The 27,920-nt window shown below is 42.3% G+C and overlaps 1 protein-coding gene across 1 annotated transcript in view; it reads right to left on the bottom strand.

Moving 5' to 3' along the window:
- pcsk5a (proprotein convertase subtilisin/kexin type 5a) overlaps positions 1–27,920 on the bottom strand; it is a 56,348-nt gene that overhangs the window by 6,239 nt on the left and 22,189 nt on the right. Inside the window, exons 14-34 of the mRNA XM_074691048.1 lie at positions 27,756–27,878; positions 27,448–27,550; positions 27,001–27,191; positions 23,545–23,629; positions 23,093–23,196; positions 22,844–22,982; positions 22,539–22,654; positions 22,153–22,255; positions 19,632–19,768; positions 18,930–19,130; positions 18,733–18,801; positions 16,416–16,458; positions 16,103–16,245; positions 14,060–14,260; positions 11,127–11,210; positions 10,795–10,993; positions 9,183–9,397; positions 4,415–4,657; positions 1,309–1,545; positions 1,023–1,200; positions 266–483 (exon numbers count right to left, since the gene is read on the bottom strand). Coding sequence (XP_074547149.1) covers positions 266–483; positions 1,023–1,200; positions 1,309–1,545; positions 4,415–4,657; positions 9,183–9,397; positions 10,795–10,993; positions 11,127–11,210; positions 14,060–14,260; positions 16,103–16,245; positions 16,416–16,458; positions 18,733–18,801; positions 18,930–19,130; positions 19,632–19,768; positions 22,153–22,255; positions 22,539–22,654; positions 22,844–22,982; positions 23,093–23,196; positions 23,545–23,629; positions 27,001–27,191; positions 27,448–27,550; positions 27,756–27,878 — 3,132 coding nt within the window. The remainder of the gene's footprint in view (positions 1–265; positions 484–1,022; positions 1,201–1,308; positions 1,546–4,414; positions 4,658–9,182; positions 9,398–10,794; positions 10,994–11,126; positions 11,211–14,059; positions 14,261–16,102; positions 16,246–16,415; positions 16,459–18,732; positions 18,802–18,929; positions 19,131–19,631; positions 19,769–22,152; positions 22,256–22,538; positions 22,655–22,843; positions 22,983–23,092; positions 23,197–23,544; positions 23,630–27,000; positions 27,192–27,447; positions 27,551–27,755; positions 27,879–27,920) is intronic.

Here is a 27,920-nt window from a genome sequence, read left to right as displayed (position 1 = left end):
TGTAGTATTGTAGGATTTTGGACTCATTTTGGACTTGTTTAAATAAATATCTTTACATAGAATCTACGACATGATGCATTTACGTCTTCTATGTACAGGATTAATGCAGCCCCATCCAGGCACTTCAGCGTTTTCACATCTGCAGTCCACAGAGAAAACAGAGCATCAATATCTCATCACCTACATCGCAGTGTGTGTCTTTGTGTGTGTTTGTGTGTGTGTTCATCTCCACAATATTAAATTAGTGCTGAGTGGACGCTTCTACCTGAGCACGCTCTGCAGCTGGCGTGGCAGTGCTCGCAGGTCCTGTGCGCGGCGTCGTGGAAGTGTCCCTCAGGGCAGGAGGGGAGGCAGCGGCCTTCTTTCCTCAAGTAGACGAGACCCGGAGCGCAGCTCAGGCAGCTGTCCTCCCCGCCCCCGATACACTCACCGCAGCTCGGGTCACACTTCTCACACGTCCCTGAGCCTGTGTTTCCATAGTGACTGTGGGAAAGTTATGATGGATTAGATTCAATTAGAGCAGATGAGGGTTTTGTTTGTCCTCAAAGGAGATTCCTCCCTGCAGCCTCTAGAGCGGAGATAAACAACAGAAACTACAATGACAGAGAGAAAACATTTGTAACATCTCCGAGCTGTGCTGAGGACACACTTCACTCTGCTCACACGTGTCTGAAATATGAAAGGTTTAAGATCTAACAACAAAGAGCTCCTGTGCCCCTGCTTTGAATATTTACTGCACACAATTTAACAGCACATTAATTTAACTCTCCAATCACTGCTCACTATCATAAAATCAGGCTAATGAGCATTTTACAGGCCACATGCATTGCTATTTAAATCTCAGGCTAAATGAGCTTGATCTCCAAATTGCACCCTGTCCAGATACGTTAAGGAAAGCACTGGTTTAGTGTCCACGCTGTCATTACTGGACTGAGCGGGGCTTTTATTAATGGAAACACTGTGTGACCACCTTTAATGTGATGGATTAGCAGCACAGCTGGACGCTGAGCAGGTCACACTACCTGTGCTGGCAGCTCTCCACACACTCTTTGCCCTCCCTGAATCGGTGGCTTTTACAGATGAGGCACTCGTGGCTCTTATCCCCCACGCAGCTCTGACAGGAAGCGTGACAAGGCTCGCATTTCTGGCCCGACTCGTCCTCGTAGTAGCCGGTGGGGCACAGGTCCACACAGGTGCCATCTGCAGGAGCAAACACACACACATGCTGATCACGCAGCCACACAAACAAACAGGGCACAGATGTTCAGAGACTTTGGAGATATCACGAGGCCGGAGGAGTGGACTCACTGAGCAGGAGATGTCTGTGGTTGCAGCTCAGGCAGTGGGCTTTGCCGGGACCTGAGCACCTGTGGCAGTATTTGTGACACGGATGGCAGTCCCCCTCCTGGTCGGCGTACTGGTGAATTGAGCACTCACTGGCTAAGGGAACACAGTGGCCGTGACCTTCCAGCCTGTGGTCCTCTGTGCAGCTGGTGCAGGAGCTGGAGTAGGGGCCGGAGCAGGTGAGGCAGGAGGCGTCACAGTCTGGAGGTAAAAAAATAGCACAAAGGATGAGAGTCTAACTCAAATTTCTTTTTTCATCCTAGCTTTTTATATGTCTGATTATTCATTGGAACACATTTCCTAAAAATTAGATGTCTGGGAGGTCAGGTTGCTTATAAAGATGCTACAAGGAGGATACGTTTTCATTAGACTGCCTCACCACCTTCTGGCCTGGAGTCTTTCACACAATATCGTGAAGACGTGACTTTTAACAACACGAGTTAGTTTTGGAATTTAATGGAAAATAAATTTTCTTTGTTCAAGACAACTTTTTACCAGATATAACGCATTGGGGTAAGGTGTTTACCAACAGTTCCGTAGCGATACAATTGTTTTAAGTTTTTACCGTAGTTTAGTATCCGGCTATATTTAGCGCAGCTGACAGCCTGGTGCTCTGACACATGTGAGTAATGTGTAACGTTAGTAAATCCTGGTTTTGTCCTGCCAGTCATCTACCAAGCAGAGCTAACGTAACCTCACTCTTCATTTTATTGATAGACTCTCAAGGCTAATTAGCCTTTAGCTCAGGCTGTATCTGTCTCCTGTTTATCTTTCTTCTGCTCTTCTGTCCGTTTTCTGTCTGACAGTTTGGCTCCAGTGTCCACTATCACTACAAAACGTTGTTAGAGGCTTAGACATGGCGTAAGAAGTAGCATTTTGAAATAACCTATATTGGTGGTGATAATCTCATTTTTAAGTGTGGATTACGATCAGGCATATATCTAGAAGACAGACTTATTTAAGATCACTTAGAAACTCCACACAGCCCCTTTAAATATGAGCCAAAAACTCACCTTCCTCCCTCAGCTTGGTTCGCTTATTGTACTCTGCAACTTTGTCATTTTAATCTTTCCTTTGAAAGACATTCTTCTCTGCTTTTTCATTTGACAGTGAAAGCTGCAGAGGGACAGGATGTCAAACTCATTTTAGTTCGAGGGCCACATGCCTAATTTTATTTTATTGTTATTTAATCTTTATTTCACCGATTTGATCTCAAGTCTGCTGGATCAGTAAAATCACACCATAATATCCTACAAAAAACAACAACTCCAGGTTTTTCCCCATTGTTTTAGAGCAAATATATACAAGTACAGTTTAAGCATCTTTATACTTAATGAATTATCCTTCAGTATTCATTACATATGTGGTTTGTAACTGATCAGAGAAATTGTAAAAAAGCAGAAACCATTGAATCACATGTATCAAGAACTGAAACATATAGTATTGCAGTTAGAAATGAAACTGATTTTTTGTTATGGTAAATGGACCCGTACTTATCTAGCGCTTTTCTATTCTTACCAACCACTCAAAACGCTTTACACTGCCAGCCTCTTTCACCCAACCACACCGCATCCACACACTGATGGTAGAGGTTTCTATTGGGAACCTTTAGTTTTGACTTCTGCAGCTTTTAGCATAAATGTTTCAATAAACTCCCCCTCATAGTACGGTTTGATGCTAACGTTGGCAATTACAGTGCAAAAAACTGAAATCTTTTCAAGTGTTTTTGTCTTATTTTCAGTTGAAAATGTCTTTTCAGACTTAATATGAGCCACATTCACCTGACCAGTCCAGAAAAAATGTCTTTTTTCAAGTTATTTAGAGACAGAAATGAGATCTGAGTTGCTTCTAACAAGTTAAAAAAATTCTGCCAATGATATAAGAGAGAAGTTACTTGAATTAAGAGATTATTCTAGTTTCAACCAAATTTACGAACAAATTTTTCTTGTTCCATTTGTTTTTTACTTGTTAGAAGTAATTAAAACCACTTTTTTGTCTTTAAATGACTTAAAACAAGACATTTTTCTGGACTGGTCAGGTGAATGTGGCCTATATCAAGTGTAACAAGATAATTTTTACTTAAAAAAGACAAAAACATTTTATAAGATTTCAGTTTTTCTGCAGTGTAGTTAGCTAGCTTTCAGCTGCATCACTGACCTATGGACTCTGAATAAAAACATACTCCTGTTTCCTCAGATGCATCTTCTCTTTTCTCAGTTGTCCTTGCAGGCTACTGTATTTTTCACCACACTGAGTCTCATAGTGACACTGAATTTTCATCATCTCTGCTTTCAGTCCAGGTTAGATCCCTTGATGGGCTGGTTTTGGCCTGAGGGCCGTATGTTTGACACCCCTGGTGTAGAGAGAAGATGAGGTAAAGGGCTGATGGTTGGAATCACCTGTGTAAAGGCTGGTGTAGACTTCTGTGTGTTTGTGCATGCAGATGTGTAAATAATTCATTGTTTTCTCCGTGGACCAACAGTTTAGCAGATAGTTTCAACGGTTTGTTCTCCTGAAGTGATGTGAAAACATTCCTGCAGCCTGAGTTCAGCTCAGACGAGGAAAAACACAAACAGAAATCCCCCCTGTCCATTTTGCAGAACAGCACTGTAGCTCCTTTATAACCGTCTGACTGCTGGCAGCTACTGTATGTAGCAACAAAAGTGGGCATCGCCTACAACATCCTCCTCGGAGAAACACGGCATCCTTTGTGTTTTTTTGAAAAGCAAAAACTGGAGCGGAGTGTTTTTCTCCAGGGAACCATCTTTGGCATCGCTGCTCTGTTTTTCAAGGTTTGACAGCTGCCTGTTAAAGCGTCTGAAAAGCGTTTCTATTTTAGTCGGAGCCAAAGTCAGGAGACACGCTCAGGCAAAGGAGAGGAGTATAACTGAGGAAATGCATCAAGGGCATTCTGCAGGACAAAGTGTTGCACGAGGCAGGAGAAAACAAAGTTTCAGGAGCAGCTTTAACTTTGTCAGAAGCATCAGTTCTGCAGATGAAATAAAAAATAAATCAAATCATAAAGAAAACTTGGATGTTTTGGGCAGATAAAGGATTAAAGATGTTTTACCGTTACATGCTCCTGTTAAAGCCTCTCTGTAGGTGTGTTCAGGGCAGGTGGGCAGACACGCTCCGCTGTGCAGAGTGGACTCTGGGTCCGTACACTCATCACAGTCGTCGTCGTTGGGGCCGTCACACAAAGCGCAGTCAGGGTGGCAGCGCAAACACTCCCCCAGCTCTTTGTCCTCAAAGAACCTCTCCGGACAGTCGAGCACGCACAGGCCCTCGTGGAGGAAGTGATACTCCTCACAAACTGAGGAGAGAATGAAATAAAGAAATACGAGTCCTGGAGATTAAAGCAAAACACCTCAGATAACCCAACAATTCACAGAAAACTACAAACTGCCTCGGACAGTTTTACACCTTCCTGCTAGTGAGGGACTTTATCCAGAAACTGGATCTAAATTAAATTTAGGATGTCGCCAAGTGAAGATCAAAAGCAAAACACAGCAGTAGGTTTGTTATGGGACAAAGCCTTTTACAAGTTTACAAGGAAATTGTGTCATCTTGTCAATGTGGGCTCAGGATCTCAGGATGGAAATGAGGCTACAGGATGTATCTGAAAACAAGCTAATAACATATCTGTAGGTAAAAAAGTGAAAGAATTGGAATTCAGGCTGCTACATCGCCTGCAGACATCACCTCAGCTTAAAAATGGGATGCACCCCAAGAAATTGTCTCTGTACCAAATGTAGCTGGGATGTTTTGTAGTTTTTAATGGACTTTGTGATCTTGATAACAGGATGTTTGGGTGAAAATAGATCTGGTTTACCTTCAGTTAGGACTCAAAATCCACTTCACACCATGTCAGGCTGAGACACAGTCGTGTTTGACCTGTTACCTGTCAAATCTGACACACTGATCCAGAGGAAAACCTGGGACGTTTTATCATGTGTGGACTTGTATTCTTGACTTTGAGTGACCAAGAATTTAATTAACACATTTCAGAAAGCACTTCCTCGGTCAAAGACCTGCTGTCTGTATTGATTTACTCGCTTTGTGAGTGTGAGCTGTAGGAGTTCAGAGGGGTTGAGTTGAAGGGGGAAGATTTTTTTTTTTTTTAGGTGGAGAGGCAAAATGTTGAAATCGGTGCAGTCTGTTTAAAAACTAACCTTTTTTAACCAAAAAAACAGATTTAATGGCAAAAAAATTCCTCAGATTTTTTTTTCAGTTTTCTGAAATTTTGGACATCCAAAGGTTGTTGTGTCTTGAGAGCTGAACAACCTGATGAAAGCCTGATGACTTAACTGAGTACTTGGACACAGCTGGTGGGATGACAACAGAATTTGTGCCATGATTGATTACACATGTTGGAGAAAGCAAGAGTGAGTCTTGGGTACAGTGGTGGCCAAAATCATGAAAACAGCTGACAGATCTGAAAGTATTGACCTTTTTCTGGCTCTAAAATCATGATCATCAAACAGTCAGATGGATTCTCTGCGCACAACAAATATCTTAGAATAGAATAGAATAGAAAATACTTTATTTATCCCCGAGGGGAAATTCAGGAGTCACAGCAGCATTTAAGAAAACAAAAGTAAGAAAGAGTATAGAAAGTGCAAAAAGGTCCATAAGAAAATAGATGATGACATCCCGTCCACCACTCGTCCACCACTCTCTAGCCCAGCCAGTCTCCACCTCCACAGGGTCCAGGACCAAATCTCCCCAGCAGTCTGTTCAAGCTCTGTCTCCTGGATCCTGTCTGCTCACAGCAGGCGAAGCTCCTCCTATGTGGCGCTGGCGTCCGATATCAGCTCCGTCAGCCCCTCTGCAGCTGGGCCAGCACGGCTAGCTCGTCCATCCCACCGGAGATAGATCCCACGTTCCCAATAGCGATGGATGGAAGGACAGGTCCACGTCGTCACCTCCCAGCTCACACCCGAGAACCAGCACGTCGTCCTCACCTCCTCCTCCTCAGCTCGAGGGAAATCATCAAGCCCTACACTAGTTAGCATTGACATGCTACAGGCTGCTAACAGCTGAGTTCACATGTAAACAATGCAGCCATGGTTACATGTAAGATCTCCTGACAAACACAGGAGTAAAAGTAGTAAAAATATCGCTGAAGCCACAAAAAGTTTGGTGTCCATGACCAACAAATGAATCATACAAAGTAATGATCCACTCCTAATACAAAGATTACGAAAAAGAGACGAAAAAAATTACAAGAAACGGACGAAGAAGAGAGAGCTGCTGCAACAGGCAGCTACTTGGGCAGCGCCTAGCAACGACCTGATGAATGAAATGATGAAATGATGAACCTGATGAAATGACTAGAGGTGAGTCCTTCTGTGTTCATCGACTTTTAACTTTAACATTTGGTTTGTTCTCCTTCTGCAGCAGTTACAGCAGCACACATCTCTGGCATAGTGTCAATATATGTTCAGAGAACTTCAACACTGATGTTTAGGGATTATTTAATATTCAGCATTGGCTGATACCGAGTCCCGATCCGATTTTGGGGTTTGGAGATAATCTTTGCTGAAGAAGTGAGAAAGTGAAGCAGCACAGTCTTTTTGTTTTGTGTGTTAAAAATACATGAATGTATTACATACAAAGCTGGAAACATGTCTTAACATAACGCAGAAGACTGGAGAATTTCATCAACGCCGCTTAGAATTTCATGTCTTCTCAGAACATTTGCAAACGACCAGTTTGCTCGCTGTATTTAGTAAAAAATCAACGACAGCAGAGCACCGTGTTGTTTCAGGTTGTTTTGGTCGAACTGAATGCCCCTTGAAAAGATCGCACAGCATAGATGTGGTTGTTGGTCTGTCTTCACTTTCTAGTTTGATGTATTTCCACACTGCTGACACTGAAGCCACAGAGTTGTTGGTGCTAAGCTAACAGACTTTAGAGTGTTTGTTTGTTTTCGCCTTTGAATTCCCGATCACCGATACTTTAAAAAATGCCAAAATTGTGCCGGTCCGATACTAGGGATCAGGATGGGGACATCCCTACTGATGTTTTCCCATACCTTCTGCAACTCAAGACAAGCGCTCTCTGAATGTTCAATACATCTGCCCAGTTATTCTTTTTTACAACTTGCCCAAATTTACTAGGTGTGGTTTTGGTCCGAACTTGAGGAGGTCAGTCCATCACTTTTAATCTTCATTTTTGAGAGGAAAACAACCAAAAGATGGCTCTTTACTTCTCTAAAGGCATTACAAGGACTTTGAAGATATTTCATTGGTTTTATGGGTAATTTAAAGTTCAATTCAACAAAAGCAACTGAAACCTCTTAAATATGCCGAGTGTTTAAACAGTGCTGACCACCACTTTGTGTTAAATAGTTAAACAAACAATTTAACTACTTTATCGAGGAATTGATCACATTTTGTTTCTCCCAGATCAAACCAAAGTTATAAGTTTTATTGTGCTGTGTATCAGGTTCCATTCATTCATTTAAGTTCACTTTCGGCTATATTCAGACAAAAGGTGGGGTACTCCATGGACTGGCTGTCAGCCAATCACATAGCTGACACACAGAGACAGAAGTCGTCTTACTTAAGAAGTTAAGAATCACTAATTAACCCGATGAGCATGTTTTAGACTGTGGGAGGAAGCCTGTAAGAACCACGCATTCACAGGGAGAACATGAAAAATCCACACAGAAAGACCCACCACCCCAAACTGGGAATTGAACTGGTGACCTTCTTGCTGTGAGGCACCAGCATGAACCACTGCACTGCTGTGCAGCATGTGTCAAGTTTCCTGTGTGCTAAAACAAGCTAACAAGACCTAAACAAACAGTGCATGTTAGGTGAGCACTGCAAAAACTGAAATCTGAGCAATTGTTTCTTTAAAAGTTAGAGTGAATATGAGCCACATTCCCCTGACGAGTCTGGAAATGTCTGATTTCAGATATTAAAAGATGAAAAAAAAAAGGATTTTTTAATTTCTTGAATCAAGAATAATGTCTTCATACGAATAAAATCTTTTGCTTACCCACAGTGCATATCAACATTTCTGTGAAGATGCAAATCTACTTGTAATCAGTGTTCCATCTTAAAATAAAATAAATCTTTTTCTGGTATTTTATTGCATTCTTAAGAAATGGGTAAATCTCTCACTGAAATTCTTACTTTTGAAGACATCTGTTCTGTTTTTAATGTCATCTCTGAGTGAGACCAGCTTCAAATATTCAAACAAAAAAAACAAACAACAAATCTGTGTTCAGAGAAACTTGAGTATAAAAACAACATTTGCCAATCCGTTCAAGTGGTGAACACAATCCTCTTAAAACTGTTTCTGTATCGTGGCTAACACTGACACATATCCACCAGTTAAAAAGAGGAAGACCAGACAGTGATACTACATTACCTACAGGACCAGGCAGGTTCCTGCTATCAGACTTTGACCGTGTATTAGAGACTGACTTTATTATTATTTAGAGGATGTATTTTGCATTAGAGGATTCCCACAGGATGAGAGTCAACTTTACTATCAATATTGTGATTGGGGCGATACAGGATAAAAAGTTAACAGGAGCAGATGGGACCGCGAACCAATCAGGAAGAGAAAATGTAATATGTGACATGCGCTGCCGTTCTGTAGTTTTTTTCCAATAAGCCCACACTGTAACACAAGTGATAAGAACTACATTTCCCAGGAGGCAACAGTAATCCAAAAAAGAATGGGGAGAAAATCAAATCAAATTCAACATACTGCCTAAAAACTAAAAGAAGGGAAAAAATGAGAGCAGAACAGGAGTGGGGTGGGACAGGAGTGAAAATCCACTCCCGTGTCATTCTCTATGGGCGTGTTTTTTTCAGTACCTGTGCACTGCCCGAGTGGGTTGCACTCCTCACAGGCTGAGGGGCAGTGATGACACCCTCCATCCCGCACGGCGTGCCCTGCAGGACACTCGTCCACACACTGGTGCTTGTGGAGGAGCAGGGGTTCTTCACAGCTGAGGCAGTGGGTGGCGTTCTTCTCACAGGACGCACAGCCGGCAGCACAGCTCCGACACACCTGGCCCGCAGGAAAACCCCTGAGAGACAGACAGAGGTCACGTTAGAGCCCAGAAGTAAAAAACAACCCGAAATTAAAGAATTGATTCTAAATGATCTACATTTCAGGCTTTGTTACAAGTTTTTTTTTATTACATTTTGTGTCGTTGTTATGTTCTAGGCCAGGGGTGGCCAACCAGTCAGAGACCAAGAGCCACAAAAATAATTGTGGTACTACAAAGAGCCACATCACACACGTGGTCTTACAAACGCACTTCCTGTCACATGTAAACAAAATGACATAAAATGAAAAAATCAATTTGTTTTCAATTTTCAAAGCAAGATTTAATGAGAGCGTGAGCGTGTTTAAATTCATACTTGGAGACGTGTCAAAGACAAATTTCTCTTTTTGCTGCAGAAGAGACAAAGCTCCATCTATTTATCTACCTATCTATCTATCTTGATAGACTGATTTAAGCATATGAGCGATTGAGGGGACAACATGTAGAGAAGAGAAACTGAAACTTAAGTATCAATCTCATCACCCAGGTATTGATCAATGCTCAACCCAACGTTGGCATCAATATTTCAATATTTTAGATTGATCAACACACCTCTACTCATAACAATATCTTATTTATTTAATTTTAATTTAAGAATGGATCAAGGAGCCGCACACCGGAAGGCAAAGAACCACATGAGGCTCGCGAGCCACAGGTTGGCCACCCCTATTCTAGGCTCTAACAAGACAGGACGAGGAGGATGTAAGCACACTCATGCATCCTTACCTCAAGATTTAGACCTGATTTGACTTAATTTGAAGTCTTTACACTAAACAATAAGTTTTTCCAGTAATGTGCTTTAACTTTGACCAATTCTTTCTTTACTCTGAAAAAGAACTCCAGTTTGCTCTCATGACTTTGTGCATCGCTGCAGGGGTAAACAAGAGGTCTGGCATTTTGCTCTGCTCTCTGCTTCACCCAATAAATTATCCAGACAATCACGCCGTTCTTCAGAATCAAAGAGCCTCTCTGTAGCTGAAAATAATGCCCTCATGGCCAAACCGTTACAATGGTCATCACATCTCTAATGAAGCTTCAAGGATCTCTTCTACAAGGGCAAGTTATTTTGTCACTTTCAATGATGCCACGATTTAATGGCACATAAACATTGAGTGGAAAATGTCACGATCATGGCCAGTAAATACATCTCAACAGTGTTTTTTTTTTTTTGGCTAGTTGAAGGTCATGCCAAAAAAAAATCAGGCAGCATGATCAAAAGATGTGATTACAACATGTTTTTACCAGCAGGGAATATTTACACCTGCTCCCAAACTGAGAAAAATCCAGTATTAGAAGGAGCTGGGGCAGACTTTTGGACAAGTAGGTTGAAAAAAAAAAATGATATATGAGGTAAGTTAAAGATGGAGAAGCCTGACCCTTCACACTCCTGAACACACTGTCCATCCTGCAGGAACAGCTGAGTCTTCCTCGTGCTCTGACAGCGGGTGCATCGCTGAGCGTCCACACACTGCAAACAGCCCGCAGGGCACGCCTCACACACGCCGCTCAGCCGACCGGCGAAGTGTCCTCCCGGACACTTTGATACACATGTTTGCTGTGTGGTCAAAAACCGCCCTGGAGGAGGAAGACGGAGTAAACATCAACAGTGCTGAGGAGCTGGATGTGCTGCGGTTTAACTGAGGAAATATCAAAGTGATGGTGAAGGTCTGACAGAAGATAAACATCCAGTCCAGAAAGTCTGACTGACCCTTTGGACATTTTGTGCACTGGTTCTTCTCCTCTCCAGAGCAGGACTCACAGGATGGGTGGCAGTCTTCACACTCCCCGTCATCTGCAGTTGAGACAGTTAAACGATCAGAACAGGCTTAATGTGCATGCATGACCTTGTACTGCACTGTATTTTATTGCAGCATGATTTAACAAAATACAAGAGAGAGAAGAAAAAAAAAAAAGATAATATTTCAGGGCAGGAAGTGGAAAAAAAAAACAGAACTTGTTTGATGCCTTGTCAAAAATTAAATCAAACTAAAAGGCAATAATTACTGATGATGATGATGATTAATAATGATGTTGCTAGGCAACCCCCTGTTGGCTATGGCTGCCTTTTGCAGCAGCTCTCTCTTCTTTGTCCGTTTCTTCTCATTTTTTTCGTCATCTTTGTTTTTGGAGTGGGTCATTACTTTGTATGGCTCATTTGTTGGTCATGGACACCAAACTTATTGTGGCTTCAGTGATATTTTTACTACTTTTTCTCCTGTGTTTGTCTGGAAGTCCTACATGTAACCATGGCTACATTGTTTAAAATCAGCTGTTAGCAGCCTGTAGCATGTCAATGCTAACTGGTGCAAGGCCTGATGTCTTCCCACAAGATGAGGAGAAGGAGGTGAAGACAACTTGCTGGTTCTCAGGTGTGAGCTAAGAAGTGACAACATGGACCTATTCTTCCATCCATTGTTATTGGGAACATAAGATCTATCGCCAATGAGATGGACGAGCTAGGTGTGCTAACCCAGCAACAGAGGGAATATCAGTCCTGGACCCTGTGGAGGTGGAGGCTGGCTGAACTGGACAATGATGAACAAGCTGTCATCATCTATTTTCTTGTGGACCTTTTTGCACTTTCTATACACTTTCTTACTTTTGTTTTCTTGATTGCTGCTGTGACTTCAATTTCGTTGTACTTGTTACAATGACAATAAAGTTCTATTCTATTCTATTCTAATATAAAATAAAGTAGATTAAAGAAAACATAATGTCATGACATTTTCAAAAAATATCTTTTATAGATATATCAGTAATGAAAAAGAGCTATTTATTTATATTTCAACACATTCTAAAAAAAACACATGGATAATACTTGATGGCCTCAACAGTTTGGTATAATAAAATAACGTTGATGTGCTCAGAACAGACCCAATCTGAGGAGGGGGATCTCTAGTCTTAAGGTTCACCTTTTACATGACTTATCAATATGTAACTCCACACCATCCTATACTCTTCACTACATACAGCTGATGTTTTCAGAGGCTATCTTTAAGGTCACGCTTATACAATCTTGTTTGTCTCACTGTATATATACCCTTTACACCTGAATAAAGTTGAGAAAGTCTGAGGACTGAACCAAGCACTGTTTTGCTGTCTCCTATTTTTCTCCCTTTGGTCAAAGATTTGGGCTAGGCTCAACTGAGAAGCTTCTGTTGTACTTTTTCACTGAGGACTAGGCCCAACCTTGGAATTTCTAGTATAGCACAGTTTACAATGAATGCCATAAAAAAATTGTAAAAACTTTAAAAAATCACTCTTTACAGAAGATTTCATGTCTGAACGTTGTCTGCAGGCAACACTGTACCATTGAGGAACAGCCCATTGAAATGAATGGGTCAAAGAGTCTAAACATATTATATTGGACTTAAATGAACTGTTCAAGAAAGACTTCACTTATGTGGCTTTCAGGAGACAGATTTTCATTGTGGGAAAATTTTGTGGCGGAGATGAGCCTGTGCTCAGTAAAGAAAGCTCACAAAGTTCACTCTAGTAGATCAGTGTAAATCTGAACTTTACTAAAACTAATATAAGATTTACCCAGGTGAAAACTAGAGGTACAAAGCAGCAGACCAGCTTGTTTTTGAAAAGTTTGTATACCCAAAGACAGTACACTAAAATGTTATCGTGAATCTGTATTAGTACAGTGTTGCCTCAGGGCAACACTACCTTGAATTAATTAACAAATAAAGTAAATTAAACAATTAGAGATTAAGCTTTACTTGTCTATTAATATAAACACATTTTTTCTAGACTGAGAGAGGTCCAGTAAAAGAGTTATTGGACAGTTTGAGGAAGATTTGGCCAAGTTGGTCCTTGCAAGAAAGTCTAAAAAAAGGGATTCTGTACAACCTCCAGAGGGTCATATGGCAAAATTAAACACTGTCATTGTTTCCTTAAGGTCTTTCCTCTTTTCTAAAGAATTTAATGACAACTGGGATGTATTGTGTAAGTGTAAAAGGCCAAAAATGGGTATTTTGCCAAGAGGAAACAAGGTACCATAGAGGGTTAAATGTAGTTTTGTGAGATGTTACAAGATAAACTTTGGTTTGGTTTGTGATCTTGGCAGAAGATGTAAATGTTCACATTTAGAAAATTGTTCATTTCAGTGCCATAATTGATTCATGGTAAAGTGAAGATGGGGGGCGTATGAAACTGGATCTCAGGTCTGACTTTGGACATGTCTGCCCCAAAGTACGCAAAATAAACTAGAAAAAAAATTGTTTAAAGTTGTGAATCTTTACTCTAAGACTCAAAGTTTAAGACTCACTTAACTTCTGTGTTCCTTCCTAACCTTTGTGTTAACCTATGTACTTTTCTCTGAGTTATTTCTGCTCCTATAATTAAGATGTCTCTGCTCACACTAATTACCGTGTTGTCTTAAAGGTCTGTCAAACTAATTCTTGGCGGGGACTGAATGTTCGGTATATACAATCAGTTATTTCAAAGCCTGTGTCTGGCCGACGTTCAGTTCTTCTGTCTGTTTGGAGTGCTTTAGTTGGGACAGGGTTCAGGGACGGAGGCACACAGACCAATTACCCTGCACGGTTTCTTCTCTGCCCCTGTGAAAGTGCCCAAATCCCTGATTCATTATGGACCGACAGATGGATTAGTGGAATATTTAAGAATTAGCCTCACCGCTCCGAAAGGTCTTACTGGGACAGACCTCGTGGTCGGACACGCACTCCCCGTTTTCCAGAGTCTCCCCCTCCTCACAGGACAGACAGTCGACGTCCTCGGGGCCGCTACATGTCACACAGTCTGAGTGACACTCCTCACAGTCGTTGGTGTCTTCATCCCCATAGAAACCTTCAGGGCACACGGACACACAACTCCCCTCTGGAGAGAGGGAAGACATCAGTGCTGTATGTAACTCACTCAGCAGCTCTTTTCTTCCTTTGAACAGGAAATCCAACAACTTCACACATTCAAATCCTCATAAAGGTCTGTCAGAGTCCAGCAGCATGAGTGAAAAGGGTTAGAGAGCACATTTTAATGGCTTCAGAGAGAGCTGTCCAAAGTTTAACAAACCAGCTGGGAACCAGAAAAAATGGAGTCACCAGTTCCTCGTGTCAGCTGAAGGCCAACGGCTTCAGGCTACGTTCATCTGTACGAGCTGAACAGACGACTCTCTGAACCAAAGTGTCTGCAGTCAAGAGTCAGTGTGGCAACCCTGAAACCCACGGGCCTGACAAAGAGACGCCTCTGGAATAAACAGTCAAAACAGCCTCTGGCCAAGACTTGCTTTTAATGACTGTTTACAGTCTGGTTAACATCTTCAGAAGACGAGTGTTTGAAAAGTGAAGCAAATTCACCCTAAAGATATCTTTTTCTGACCTGATTCAGAGTTCATCGTAACCAGTATTTGTCCCAAGAATCCTCGAGTTTGTGGAGTCAATGTGACTTTTTATTGCTGCTGACTGTGTCGAAACCCAGATATTGAATCATGAATATGAAACATGTTCTGTCTTTATGATTTTCTGGTTGGACTGCAGGGATACCTGCAACAGGAGGGGTCATCATCTGGATGTCAGAGTTCACAAAGATAACAGAGGATGTAAACGAAAGTGTGCCTAGAGCAAACATTGACCCATATTCTTTCACTTGTAGCTGTTGCTGCTGACAGAACACTACGCATCAAGCCTGAAGTCAGATGTGATCAAATTAACTTCTGTGAGATCGCATTTCCATGGGATCGCTTCCACAAACTTTGAGTATGTGGTCTAGATCACTGGTTTCTAAAGCGTAGGGTTGAGAAACTCTAGTAGGGTGGTCATCAAATGCTTTCAAAAATCAAAATACTTCATATTTTAACTATTAAAGTTAGAGCCTACAGGATTTTCCATTAAAAAAGTCAACTTTTACAGGAGTAATCCTGCTCAGTCATGTGTGTCAGTGTCTGTGTCTGCCTCAACCCCCTCCTCTGCCTGTGTGTTGATGTTTTGGTTGTTTTGAGACGTTTTTGGGCGGAGAATAAGCATGATTACATCAGCCAATCACAGGGCGTCCAGTGCAATTTTGGTGATGTTGGTTAGCAAATGGAAGAAGCTATTCCGAGTGGCTACGCTAGTAAACCTAGCACAGAGCAAGACAAACAACCAAAGTGAAACGCCAAACTGATAACACTTTTTTCCTAAACAAGGGTGAAGCTTGGCTAGACTTTCACTTGCTTTCTGGTATTTGGAAAGCAGCACGAAAAGAAGAGTGATGCGAGTTGGCTTCCTGCTATCCAGGTATGTGTCAAATACCCGTGATTAGCTTGAGCTAACATGCCAAGTCAGGTGCACGGCTCTCAAGTCTAACCCACGTAGAAATGTGATGCTGCAGGTGGTTGCTGGACTAGTGAGCTCATTCATGGTTCACGTAGTCACGGTCAGCGGCTGTAGGTGTGCGCTGCCGCTGGCACTGAGCCAAGGAGGAGGAGCCAAGTTTGAATTTGTGTTTACTAACAAGTCACAAAAATTCCTGCAGACCCTACTTTTAATCATTTATTTTTTTTTAATCTAAACAAAAATTGTGGTTAAATTTTACAAAAAAAGAATGTCAACATAATATGTTTGATCTTCTTTCCACATTTCTTTGTCGGCGACTCCCCGAGGCTAAACCAGGATAACAACAGCATCAGTAGAGGCAGATTCATTTAGGAAACTCTCGTGTTTTGACCAGGTGTGGCATTTTTACCTGATAAGAAGAGGTCCGTCTCACACCAGTAGCACTCATGTTCATCACAGCTCACACAGTTTTCATCACACGGAACGCAGATCATCTCCTCTTCCACACTGTACGTCTTGGCCGGGCAGTTTTTGTAGCAGCCATTCTGAAAGCTGATAAAATAGGCAGCAGTCTGTACCTGAGCTCTCTTTTCTTTCTCTGACACACAAAATCCACTCTCACAGCAAAAAAAGAGAGAGCCCTTTTCTTCCTGGTATAGCACTGAAAGTGAAAGGAAAGGAGGTGAGATCACACATGGCGACAGCGCGGCACACAGCCTTACTTGTAAAAGCCCTCAGTGCAGGACAAGCAGTGCCTGGGGTTATCTGTGGGAAGCAGACAAAAAGCTCAGCTCTCCTTTTTAAACAGAAGCTCTCAGACTGCTCAACATGGACCCAAACACTCTGGAGCCCAATCCCAAGCTCCACTCTGAGAGCTCTAAACCCTCCTGGACTTTAATGGCATCAGGAGTGCAGTGTGTCAGGCGTGTAGTGGGTAAGTGTTTGAGTCTGACGGGTTTGAAATGGTATAAAAATGAATCGCACAATCATGACATAACAAATACTCTCTGGTAACAAGAAGTGCTGCTGAAAAAAAAGAAAAAAAAATCACCTCCACGACATGTTTCTGTTTTTTATACGAAAACATTTGGACATTTTAGCAAACTACAAAAGACAGAGTGGTATTAATGTTGGTGGAGGGCAAAACTAGTCATTTTTTAAATGTAGCTCTTTTTACACACAGTAAAGAGGCTGTTAGACCAGAAGTTCAGGAACTAAATGGTTCCTGCAGCCCACTGACTGCTTTCCACAAAGGCCTGAGGTCCCGTGAAGACAATACAAACCAGACCAGTGACGTATGGAGAGAAAATAAAAGCATCTGCATCACAACACCTGACCAGTAGAGGGCAGAAAGATTACTAGTAAGATACTCGGAGCACAAGAGTGCAGACTGAATACGGATCTGATAAGCGATTCGGACATTTGAATCAAAAACTAAACTAGGATGCATTCCCTAGGACTTCTTCTTCTTCTGTGTTTTAACAGCTGTTGTAGGATATCTCCTGACATGTTCAGCTGGAGGTCTCCAGTTTACAGGGTCACTCTTTAAACTGTAACACCTAATTCACACGTAAAGCATGAGGTTTTTGGACATGCCCCAGTTCATACTAGATGTGTCTTTGAAGCGCCGCGCACCCCATAGTAGCTGGATATGCAAGATCACTCGAACACAGGAGAAGCACATGTTCCTGCAGGAATCACACCCACGACAACGTAGATGCATGGTGAGTTATTAGCACGTTAAACTCACATGGCCCTCCAAAAACTTAAGCAGTACATGCTTTCTCTTTACCGCTGGTGTCCTTACACTGCAAAAAACTGAAATCTTATCAAGTGTTTTTGTCATATTTTAAGTACAAATTTTGAATAAGCCACATTTAACTTGTTTCAAGTTCTTCAAAGACTGAAATGAGTTCTGAATTGCTTGGAGCAAGAAATAATAAAAAATAATCTGGCAATGGAACTAGAGAAGTTTGCTCGAAGATTTGCTTGAAACTAGAGTAATGTCTTAATACAAGTGACCTTTCTCTCGTTCCACTGGCGGATTTTTTTAACTTGTTAGAAGCAATGCAGACTCATTTTTGTCTTTAAATATCTTGACATAGGACATTTTTTCTGGACTGGTCAGGTAAATGTGGCTCGTATTAAGTCAAAAAGACATTTTCTACTGAAAATGGGACAAAAACACTTGATTAGGTGAAGTTGATGAAGTTTTCCACGCCCAAGATTGACTTTTCCTCGTCCAAAATGTCAGATTTCCTCTGGGTCTGATGTGCTGATGACTTCTCTCCATGTGCCAATGATGATTTGATAAACACAGTTGAGATTTTATTTTAATCGGCAGTCAGAACATGGTGCTTTGTTTTGAAATGACCAGATACTCTGATTGTTTCCGTGTCTTTTTTCCCTGTTTGGCAAGACCTGCCCTGCAGAGATTGACACATTTCTCTAGCGTACCCCGGCTAAAATAGACTCATAGTGTAACAGCAGTGTCGTTGGTGATCATGGCGCTGCAGGCAGACCCCAGCACGTGCTGTGTGAATGCAATGATTGACTAAAGCGGTTTCTAAGTATAGTCTAGTGCACGGTGCAGCGCTCACGCTTTATGTGTGAATTAGTGGTAACACCAGGAGTTAACAAAGACATATTCACAGTATCAGGCTCAGAGAAGACAGTTATTGGGGGGGCGCATCCAGAAAGTAATACCCCAAATTTGGTCCCTGGTTCCTGTATCTGAAAAGCACCTTGAGTGATAAACTGTATGTTGTCATTTGCAGTTAAAGTTTTTTTGCTTTCACTTTTGTCACTACAATTCTTTCTTTGCTAGGTAAGTTACTTTTTCATCCAGGTTTAATCGAATGTGACTCCAATGTGGATTGACAGTAAGTGTTGTTTTGTTTTTCTAAGCCCACATAAGAGCAGGAACATTGTGACAATGAGACAAGTTCATGAGTCCATGAGTAGAGATTGGGACTGTGTGTGGGATGAGAGCTCAGTCTACAGGGGGAAGGGTTCACTCTGGGATTCCTGGAGACTTACACAAAATACATTTCCTGCAGCCCTCCTCACAGGTCATGCAGTCTTCGTAATCTGGATCCTCCACCTCACCTGAAAGAAAAGGCAAAGAGACGAAGAACAGAAGAAGAAAAACAGTGTAAGACGTTTCTTTAAGGTCATCGTCTCTGCTTTCAGCTTTAAGAAAACAGGCTCATAAATAACGCTGTGACCTTGTTTACCTTCTCCACACTCCAGCTTGGCACACGCTCCATCAGAGACGTAGTAGGAGGAGTAACATCTGAGGCAGCGGGTGGGGCTGGTGCAGAGGCGGCAGTGGTCCGAGCAGGGCTCACAGCTTCTTTCATCGGTGTGGTAGAAGGCCTCAGGACAAGCGTCCACACACTGACCTTTATACAAGTAACGCTCCAATCCAAACTTATCTGGAGGAGAAAGCAGCACATCAGGGTGTGAGATGAGTGGGACTGAACTTTAGCTGAACTTTTACTTAAAACTGTTTCCACCAAAAGATTATTTTGTTTTTCTACACCTGTTTAAAGTGGAGTCGGCTAAACACTTCAGATACTTTATGATCCAAGTTCAAAGAAAGCGCAGGGTAAAAGTTAAAGACTCTGTGTTTGGAGAGAAAAACACCAAACAATCAACTCGGCAAATTGAACTTCTAGCACAGAGACACGAGTCCAGACAAAACTAGAAAGATTCTCCCTTTATGGGAGGTCAGTATGGACTTTCAGCACAGGTTCCCACTTCCCACTCTCACCCTGTTTCCTGCTCTATCCACTGCCCTGTCCTCTTGAAATAAAAAGCCTGAAAAAACAACTAAATGATCATAACTAGAGGTGTTAAAAGAGTGGAGTGGAATTATTAAATTTGTACTAAATTTAAATTTAAGTTCAAGCTGAATCCTACCATGGCGTCCTCACCTGTGTCACAGCTGGTACAGTTAGACGGCCCCGCCTCCACACAGGCAGCACAGGTGTGGTCACACAGGTGACAGCGGCCCCCTGACAGGTATTTGCCCTTCACACACTCCGGCAGGCAGCGGCCTTCATCCAAAGCCCTGCAGCAGACGACAAACATCACAAAGAGCATTTTTCAGCAGCAGAATCAACAGATATGAAGATCTGTATGCTAATGAGAGGAGCTGATTTACATCCCAGCGTGGAACATATGGCGGAGTTAAACAGATGAAGCTGAGCGTGTTGACACAGGGAGGAGACGAAGGAGGAGGAGGAGGAGGAGGAGGAGGCAATCTGTGCATCTAAAGAATTCCCACACTGCCTATAGACTCATATACTGAGTGTATGAACTTCTTATGAGCAGCTTGAAACTTCTGAAATTAAGAGTAAACACTTTGTTTCGTTTTACTTCAGGTCTCTGTTTCCCTGCTGATATCTAAGCCTAAAATAAGGTCTGATCAAGCTTTTTTTTTCCAGGGAGGAGTCCTTCCAGGACAGCTACCTACAAAAACATCAAAATACATCCTCTTATTCTATTACACTCCCTTACATTTGCAGATATACAAAGTAAGAAAAACTAAACAACAGATGTCACACCACCACATTTTCCATGAAATTTGATTCACAGCACTTTCAGTTGTCACAACACCTAATACTCAGGTACTTGAAGCCACCTAATAGAAATACTCAAAACAATTCAGGCCTCCTTACTTTGATATTTCTTATCCATTTGAATCACAACTTCTTAAATTGTAGTTTTAATGTAAAAGTCAGTCTTTCCATAATAAAGATTTTATGAATATTTCCTTGCCAGTCCTCCAGTGTTGGTGCGTTGGGTTGTAAGTACTTCCTTGCAATAGCTTTCCTCCCTCCTATCAATAATATCTTTATTCAATAATTTTCTGCTAATGGTTGGGAATTCAACGCCATGGTGCCAAATAAGGGTGGGAGAAATAATCAAAAATCAAGACATTGGGATTTTTTTGTGTGGGGATATTAAAATCAGGATTTTTTTGTCAAGAAATCTTTTTTTTCCAAATTCAAATTCTTAATTTCAGTCTTTGTTTATAAACTGGATTGGAAAAAAATTCCCACTTTTCTCCAGCAGAGGGTGAAATGTTTCTCTCTGACTCACATGATGTGCATTTTATGGGAAAATATGAATCCTCAAATAGTCTGTAGATGTTATCATTATCATTTAGCTTTATCGCATGGTCTGGTGTTAAAAAAGCAAACTAAAAATCGTGAAAATTGTTAATATCTAAGAATTGCAGTTTAAATTGAATCAGCCCATAGATCCAAATAGAATCGAATAGCATAGAATAGCATATTGTCCCAGTCCTTGTGCCAAAGTACAGTGAGCAGATATCAAATGGGACAGTAGTTTGAAATATATACTTCGGACATTCATGAGTGTCAGACCAATATGACAACCCACACATCCTCTAGCAGTTTTCTCCACCACCTTGAAACAGTTTGTTTTTTCAACTTTTTATGGCTTAAACTCAACTGAATAATTCTGTGATAGCTAATTTATTGGTGACAGGATTTTAAACAGAGTGGACAACATGACACACTTAAAGCTTTTAATACTGATCATAACAATGGCTAAATCCACCAAGTCAAATTTTTAGAATTGAAGTTGAATTTTTTTAGAACATTTTTTCTGGTGCGATAATTTTATGTACTCTTCTATTTAAAGAAAACGAGTGCAATATTTTTTTCATTATTTTTTTTTTGGTAATGTTGTCTTCAACTCTGTACCTTAAGAAATATTTTGTTTTTATTTTACCTTAAAGTGATAAGTTTTGCACTTTATTTTTTTAAGAAAAGAATTCCACACAAAATGTTTTGTGGAAAATTTGTTTTGTTACTGTTGTATTGACTCTGAACACAAATGTTACCATGACACTAAGTAAGTAATTTGTAGTCACCTTTAAATTTTGCCCAAAATTCTGTCCTAGGTTTTAAGAACAAAATCAAAGGAAAAAAAAACACAAAAACACCTAAGATCAGCAGATTTATGATACATCGACTTTATATATTAAAAACTATTGGCATCAGTTTCGATGATACTGGCCCTGTTTTCACTTGGTATCGGATCAATACCAAAATTCACAGTGTCACCCACTTCTATTTCAGCGAGAATTCAGCTGAACAGAGGGAAGCAGCAAACTTCAGAAAACACCACAATATATATCTCAAGAAACAAAAATATTGCGATATCATTTTTTCCCAGTATCCTGCAGCCCTAGACGTCAGTGTATGGAGACTTCCTACATTCCATCAAACTCAAACATACAGAGGAGGACAACTCTTAAATTAATATCAGACCACTCAGTGTCCGAGGTCAAAGCTGCGACCTCTCGTCATCTGTATCTTCAAACCCTGCTGTGAGGCCACTTTTCCCTCAGAGTTGTTTTCTTTAAGACGATGTATTTACGTCTCCTCCGACCCTGTATCTAAAAGGTTAGAACCATCTCACCGTGAAGAAACACAGCTGATGCAGTCGTCTTCCTGTGGCCCGGTGCACTTCAGACACGTTGCATCGCAGGCGTGGCACTCCCCGTTAGCATCGTGGTACTCTCCTGTTAGACACGCAGCAAGAACACGAAGCTGACTGAGAAACAAACACTTATCTGAGGCGAGAGGTGGGCTAAGTGCTGAGTGCCAAAGATGACTCACAACAAAGATAATAATACACATCACACACTAAATATATACATGAAACTGGCCTCACACTCTTATTTAACATGAGCAGGTGTCGTGTTTGTGTCATCTCAGGAAAATACTTAAAGCAGCTCAAAGTGAACGTGTAAATAATGAATGACATGTTTCTGGCATCAGTGAGGAAGAGGATGGTTGACTGACCGTCTGTGCACTCAGTGTTAACAGCACACACTCCCTCCTGCAGGCTGTGACCGCTGGAACAGCTGCTGCAGTTCCCCCGGCTCGGCCCCACACAGGTGAGACAGCTGGCGTCACACCTGAGGAGGAGGGCACGCAGGCTGAGCGCACAAACACGTACTGACCACAAATAACTCAGAGACAGAGAGAAACACGAGCAGTGAAACCAGAATAAACACGGTCACGTACTGGAGGCAAACACCAGAACGCCGCCTGCCGTCAGCAGATAAACAAACCACCCACACCTGAACACACACCAGTGAGCTCACCTCCTACATGTCCTGTGCCCGTCAGATACCTCTGGGCTCGGCTCGGTGGCGTAGAAGCCAGCGCTGCAGGAGGACACACACCTCCACTCCTCCATCAGGAAGCCCTGTGCACAGCGGTCGCACGCTTTCACACCTGCACCTGAAATTAACACGTTAGAGCAAAAAAACATGAGAAAGAGATCGAATTCACGTCTCTTTTTGACATTTTAGGTCTTTATAAAGTTCACGACCTTTGACCTTTGCTCTTACCAGCACAGGTGGCGCACGCCTTGTGACAGGGCTTGCACGCGCCTTCCTGCTTGTCGTGGTAGAATCCAGCCGCGCAGCTCTGCTGGCACCGGTTCCCCTGCAGACTGGAGAGGGGGCAGAGAGAGCATGTGGCACAGTGACACACACACACACACGCACACAATCATGTGACACTGTCAAATGAGTCACAGCAAGAAAGAGCAGTTTTCCAGCCCACAACACACCACCACAAGTACTTGTTGAACTGAGTCAGTGAACTTCTAACTCAACAATATGCTAAACGTTTCTGTTTAAGCTGCCTGTAGAAAAGGAGACACACTGTCTTCTCAACGCGGAGTTAAGATCTAATAATTACAGCAGCAGGAGCACAGAGAGTATCAGTATTCAGAGCCAGAACAGGAGCCGTGTTTACCCCGCTGTTAATTCATGCATCATCTCAGAGTTCCTCTCACCTCGTGTCTGGTTTGCATTCGCTGCAGAAGCTGTACGAGGTGCACTTCAAGCAGTTCTCGCTGCACTTTCTGCACATGTTAGCATCTGTGGGGAAATCAAACAATAAACACTGAATACACATCAGAGCAATTCATCAGTCTTGCTCACCAAGCCCTCAACTGCAGTTACATCAACTGACTATTCATTAGCGGGCTCATGCGCAGCTGTTTCCAAACAGAGAGCCACACATCCTCAAAGGCTCAGGCGCCCGCTTTGTTGGATTTGAATACAAAGCGGGTGACAAAAACAATCCATACAGGCTAATTTACAGGGCAGAGTCTCTGTAGGCAGAAGCCATGAGGTTCATGTTGAAACAGCCAATCACATGGGTTGGTTCACAGATTTTATCTGCTTCCTCTTCACTTTCTTTATCTTTAACCTGTAAAAATATAAGGAAAATCAATCAAACTGAGGGTCAAAGGGTGATGGCCAATGAGCTGACAGTATGACCTTGAAACAAAGATGTACTCAACTTTCAATTTTTATTCTTTTTAAGTCATCTGTTTGAGCTTCTACGTCTTTAAATCACAGAGGATGGGATTCATGGGACAGGCGCCTCAGGCTGGATTCAAATGCTTGAGGGACGTCCCATTGGACATACAACCCATAATGCTAGGCTACACTGGTGACCCAACATGGCTGGTTTTTAGCAAGAAGAGGAGACACTTTCAGTAGACATGGTCAAGATGATTTGCTGCAGTTAAAACTGAGCATCAGAATGGGGAAGAAAGATGATTTAAGGGACTTTGAACGTGGCATGGTTGTTGGTCTGAGTATTTCAGAAACTGCTGATCTACTGGGATTTTCACCCACAACCATCTCTAGGGTTTACAGAGAATGGTCCCAAAAAGAGAAAATATCCAGTGAGCAGAAGTTCTGTGGGACAAAGTGTCTTGTTGATGACAGAGGTCAGAGGAGAATGGACAGACTGGTTGGAGCTGATAGAAAGGCAACAGTAACTCAAATAACCACTGGTTACAACCGAGGTCTGCAGAAGATCATCTCTGAACACACAACACGTCCAACCTTGAGGCAGATGGGCTACAGCAGCAGAAGACCACACCGGGTGACCCTCCTGTCAGCTAAGAACAGGAAACTGAGGCTACAATTCACACAGCAACACCAAAACTGGACAATAGAAGATTGGAAAAACGTTGCCTGGTCTGATGAGTCTGGATTTCTGCTCCACATTCAGATGGTAGGGTCAGAATTTGGCGTCAACAACATGAAAGCATGGATCCATCCTGCCTTGTATCAACAGTTCAGGCTGCTGCTGCTGGTGTAATGGTGTGGGGGATATTTTCTTGGCTCACTTTGGGTCCCTTAGTACCAACTGATCATGTTTTAAAGTCCACAGTCTACCTGAGTATTGTTGCTGACCATGTCCATCCCTTTATGAGCACAGTGTACCCATCTTCTGATGGATACTTCCAGCAGGATAACGCTCCATGTCATAAAGCTGGAATCATCTCACACTGGTTTCTTCAACATGACAATGAGTTCCCTGTACTCAAATGTCCTCCACAGTCCCCAGATCTCAATCCAATAGAGCTCCTTTGGGATGTGGTGGAACGGGAGATTCTCATCATGGATGTTCAGCCGACAAATCTGCAGCAACTGTGTGATGCTATCATGTCAATATGGACCAAACTCTCTGAGGAATGTTTCCAGGACCTTGTTGAATCTATGCCACCAAGGATTAAAGCAGTTCTGAAGGCAAAAGGGGGTCCAACACGGTACCAGCAAGGTGTGCCTAATAAAGTGGCTAGTGATTGTTATTTAAAAGTGTAGCAAGCACACAGCCGACATGCAGGCAATACAGCAGCAACTGGCATAAATGCACAAATGGGCACTAATACAGACATGCACAGACAGCAGGAACCGCAGTAATGCACACACGCACAGTCATGTTCTCCCAGGAACTTAACGCATGAAACCAACACGTTTGTTTTTTTCTTCTTCTTGTGCTATTTAATTAATGCAACAGGCTTCAGTGGACAGAGAGAATACAGTTTAGGCTACAAGAAATCTAAAATCCGACTTCCCAGTGACTAGATAGCTAAACAATGCGTTGTCCTTAAAGCCATCAAGAATGGAGCTGTCTGCGGTCCTGAAAGTTAATGTTGTAGATCAAGACAGGCCAGTCTGCCAGTTATCAGCATCTGCAATGGTTCACATGAGTTCTGATCAATCAGTCCTGCTAATCATGGAGCTTTGAGGAGACACAGTAAGTAACAAAGTTTACAGTGACACACGCTAGAAAAGTAATGACCGCTACATTGGCATGTTTGGCACACGGTGGTCGGCACTCTCCGTGGGTGCTTTGGCCCCAAAGCACCTACGCCTATGATATACACATGATCTGTATCTTCTAGTTTTTCCGAGCAGTTTTTGCAATAGAGCTCAGTTTTAGTTTAGTTTTCAATCTCATAACGTTATTGTGATGATTTGGAAGTTGACTGCTATTTAATGGCAACAACCAAACAGCTTTTGGATGTCCCACAACCTCCACGATTTTATCACATTACAGCCAGGAACTGGTAAAAACAATTGGAAAAATACATTGTAGAGATGAGATAACCATGGAAGACTGTTTCTGCCAGGCCAAAACCCCCCCACAACTTTACCCCAAAGAAGTAAATAGACTTATAACAGTTTAATATGACACTGATTTTTTTCTAGCATGGCAGTGATAGGCTTCTGCTATTATTCTTTTTCTTTTGGAGGTCAAATCTCCCAATTCTCTATTTTACCTGGTAAAACAGGCTTCCATTGATAACACTCACATGAGCTGTTAGATTTTTATCATTTATATTTTTTCAAAATGTTTGTAAATAACAACTCATCCCTGTTACCAGTACCAATTACAGGTCCACCTCAAACAAGCAAACTGTTCCACTCAGTAACTCAGTCTGCAGGACCCTGGCCTGGGATCTGAGGGGTTGGTAGTTTGGTTTGTGGCAGGAAAAAAGGTGCAGGTCACTTCCTGGCACCACTGAGGTGCCTTTGAGAAAGGGCCTAAACTTCTTGCTGCTTCCTCTGACATGCACCCATTAATGCACACCCTGTGTGCGCACGTGTGTCTAGTGCATGCTGGTAAATCTTGAATTCCTCTTCTTATTTTTGAGTCTATACACATTTTGAAAGACCTCTCAAACAAACATTAAAAAACTAAATATAAGACAATAAAAAGAAATCCAAAAGGTTCAAATTATTTTTCAGAACTTTTGGCGGATTAGGGTCCATGTTGGGCTTTTAGATTAATTTTATTGCCTGGCTGCCTCTTTGTTGAGCTTTATTGTTTGAGTTTCATTTCGAGCCATTTTTATTGCCCACTGTGAAGCACTTTGTTTCCTTTATTGAAAAGTGCTTTCTAAATAAAGTGTTATAATTAAAGAAAGGCTTCAAAAACCCACCATGGTCCAGGTAGTAGCCGTCCCCACAGATGGCCGTGCAGGTGTTGGTCCCCTCTGTCAGGTGGTGCCCAGCCTGACAGGAAGTGCACTGATCACTGCGGCTCCCGGTGCAGCTCTCACAGGAGGAGTAGCACCTCTTACAATGCCGGCGATCGCCCCAGAATCCCCTGGGACACTCGGGTACGCACATCCTATTACACAGACACGGACCACAGCACATAGAGGACAAGAAGTGTTACTCTCCGGATGAGAGGGAGAGGACGTGACTCTCTGGGTCCACTTTTACCATTTCTTCCTCTGCAGGCTTCAGGAATTTTATATAATTTACAAACATACTGACCTTCAAAGAGAAGATCTGATCATTTTTAACACATATCAAAGCCATATGTTCTGTTCCCTGTGTTGAGGATGCCTGAGCTGTCCTCTCTGCTATGTAAACACGCTGACCTTGTGTTGTTCTTGAACTTTAGAAAAAAGTGCCGACACGTGACACACTGCTGCGGGCTCGGCCCCTCACAGCCGTCGTCACTGCATTCTGGGTCACAGGGTCCTGGAAGGGCAAACACTCACATGGTCACTGCACCATCACACACAGGCTCTTCAGATTGATGATATCGTGCCCTCCACACACACACAAAATAACTCCTCCTGAAATGACATCTGCTGTAAATCTACATTAGTGTGCATTTAGCTTCTGTGTGAGAGGTCTGAGCTGAAGACGGGGCCGCTTAATACCAGCTGAGCTCATGACTCACCACTGTATTCCTCAGTGAGGACACTGTCCATCGGCATCTCCACCGATCTGGCGAGCGACCGATGCACAGGATATGGATGCTCTGCGGTGCCATAAATCACCAGAGCCCACTTCTTCAGTGTCCCTGTGAAACACCACGAAAACAGAAACAGAAACAAGGAAAGAG

Source organism: Halichoeres trimaculatus, unplaced genomic scaffold (genome assembly GCF_033239565.1).
Source record: "Halichoeres trimaculatus isolate MK-OKI-2021-1 unplaced genomic scaffold, fHalTri1.1 fHalTri1_scaffold_16, whole genome shotgun sequence".
NCBI lineage: Eukaryota > Metazoa > Chordata > Actinopteri > Labriformes > Labridae > Halichoeres > Halichoeres trimaculatus.
This window is presented reverse-complemented; position numbering and strand designations above follow the sequence as displayed.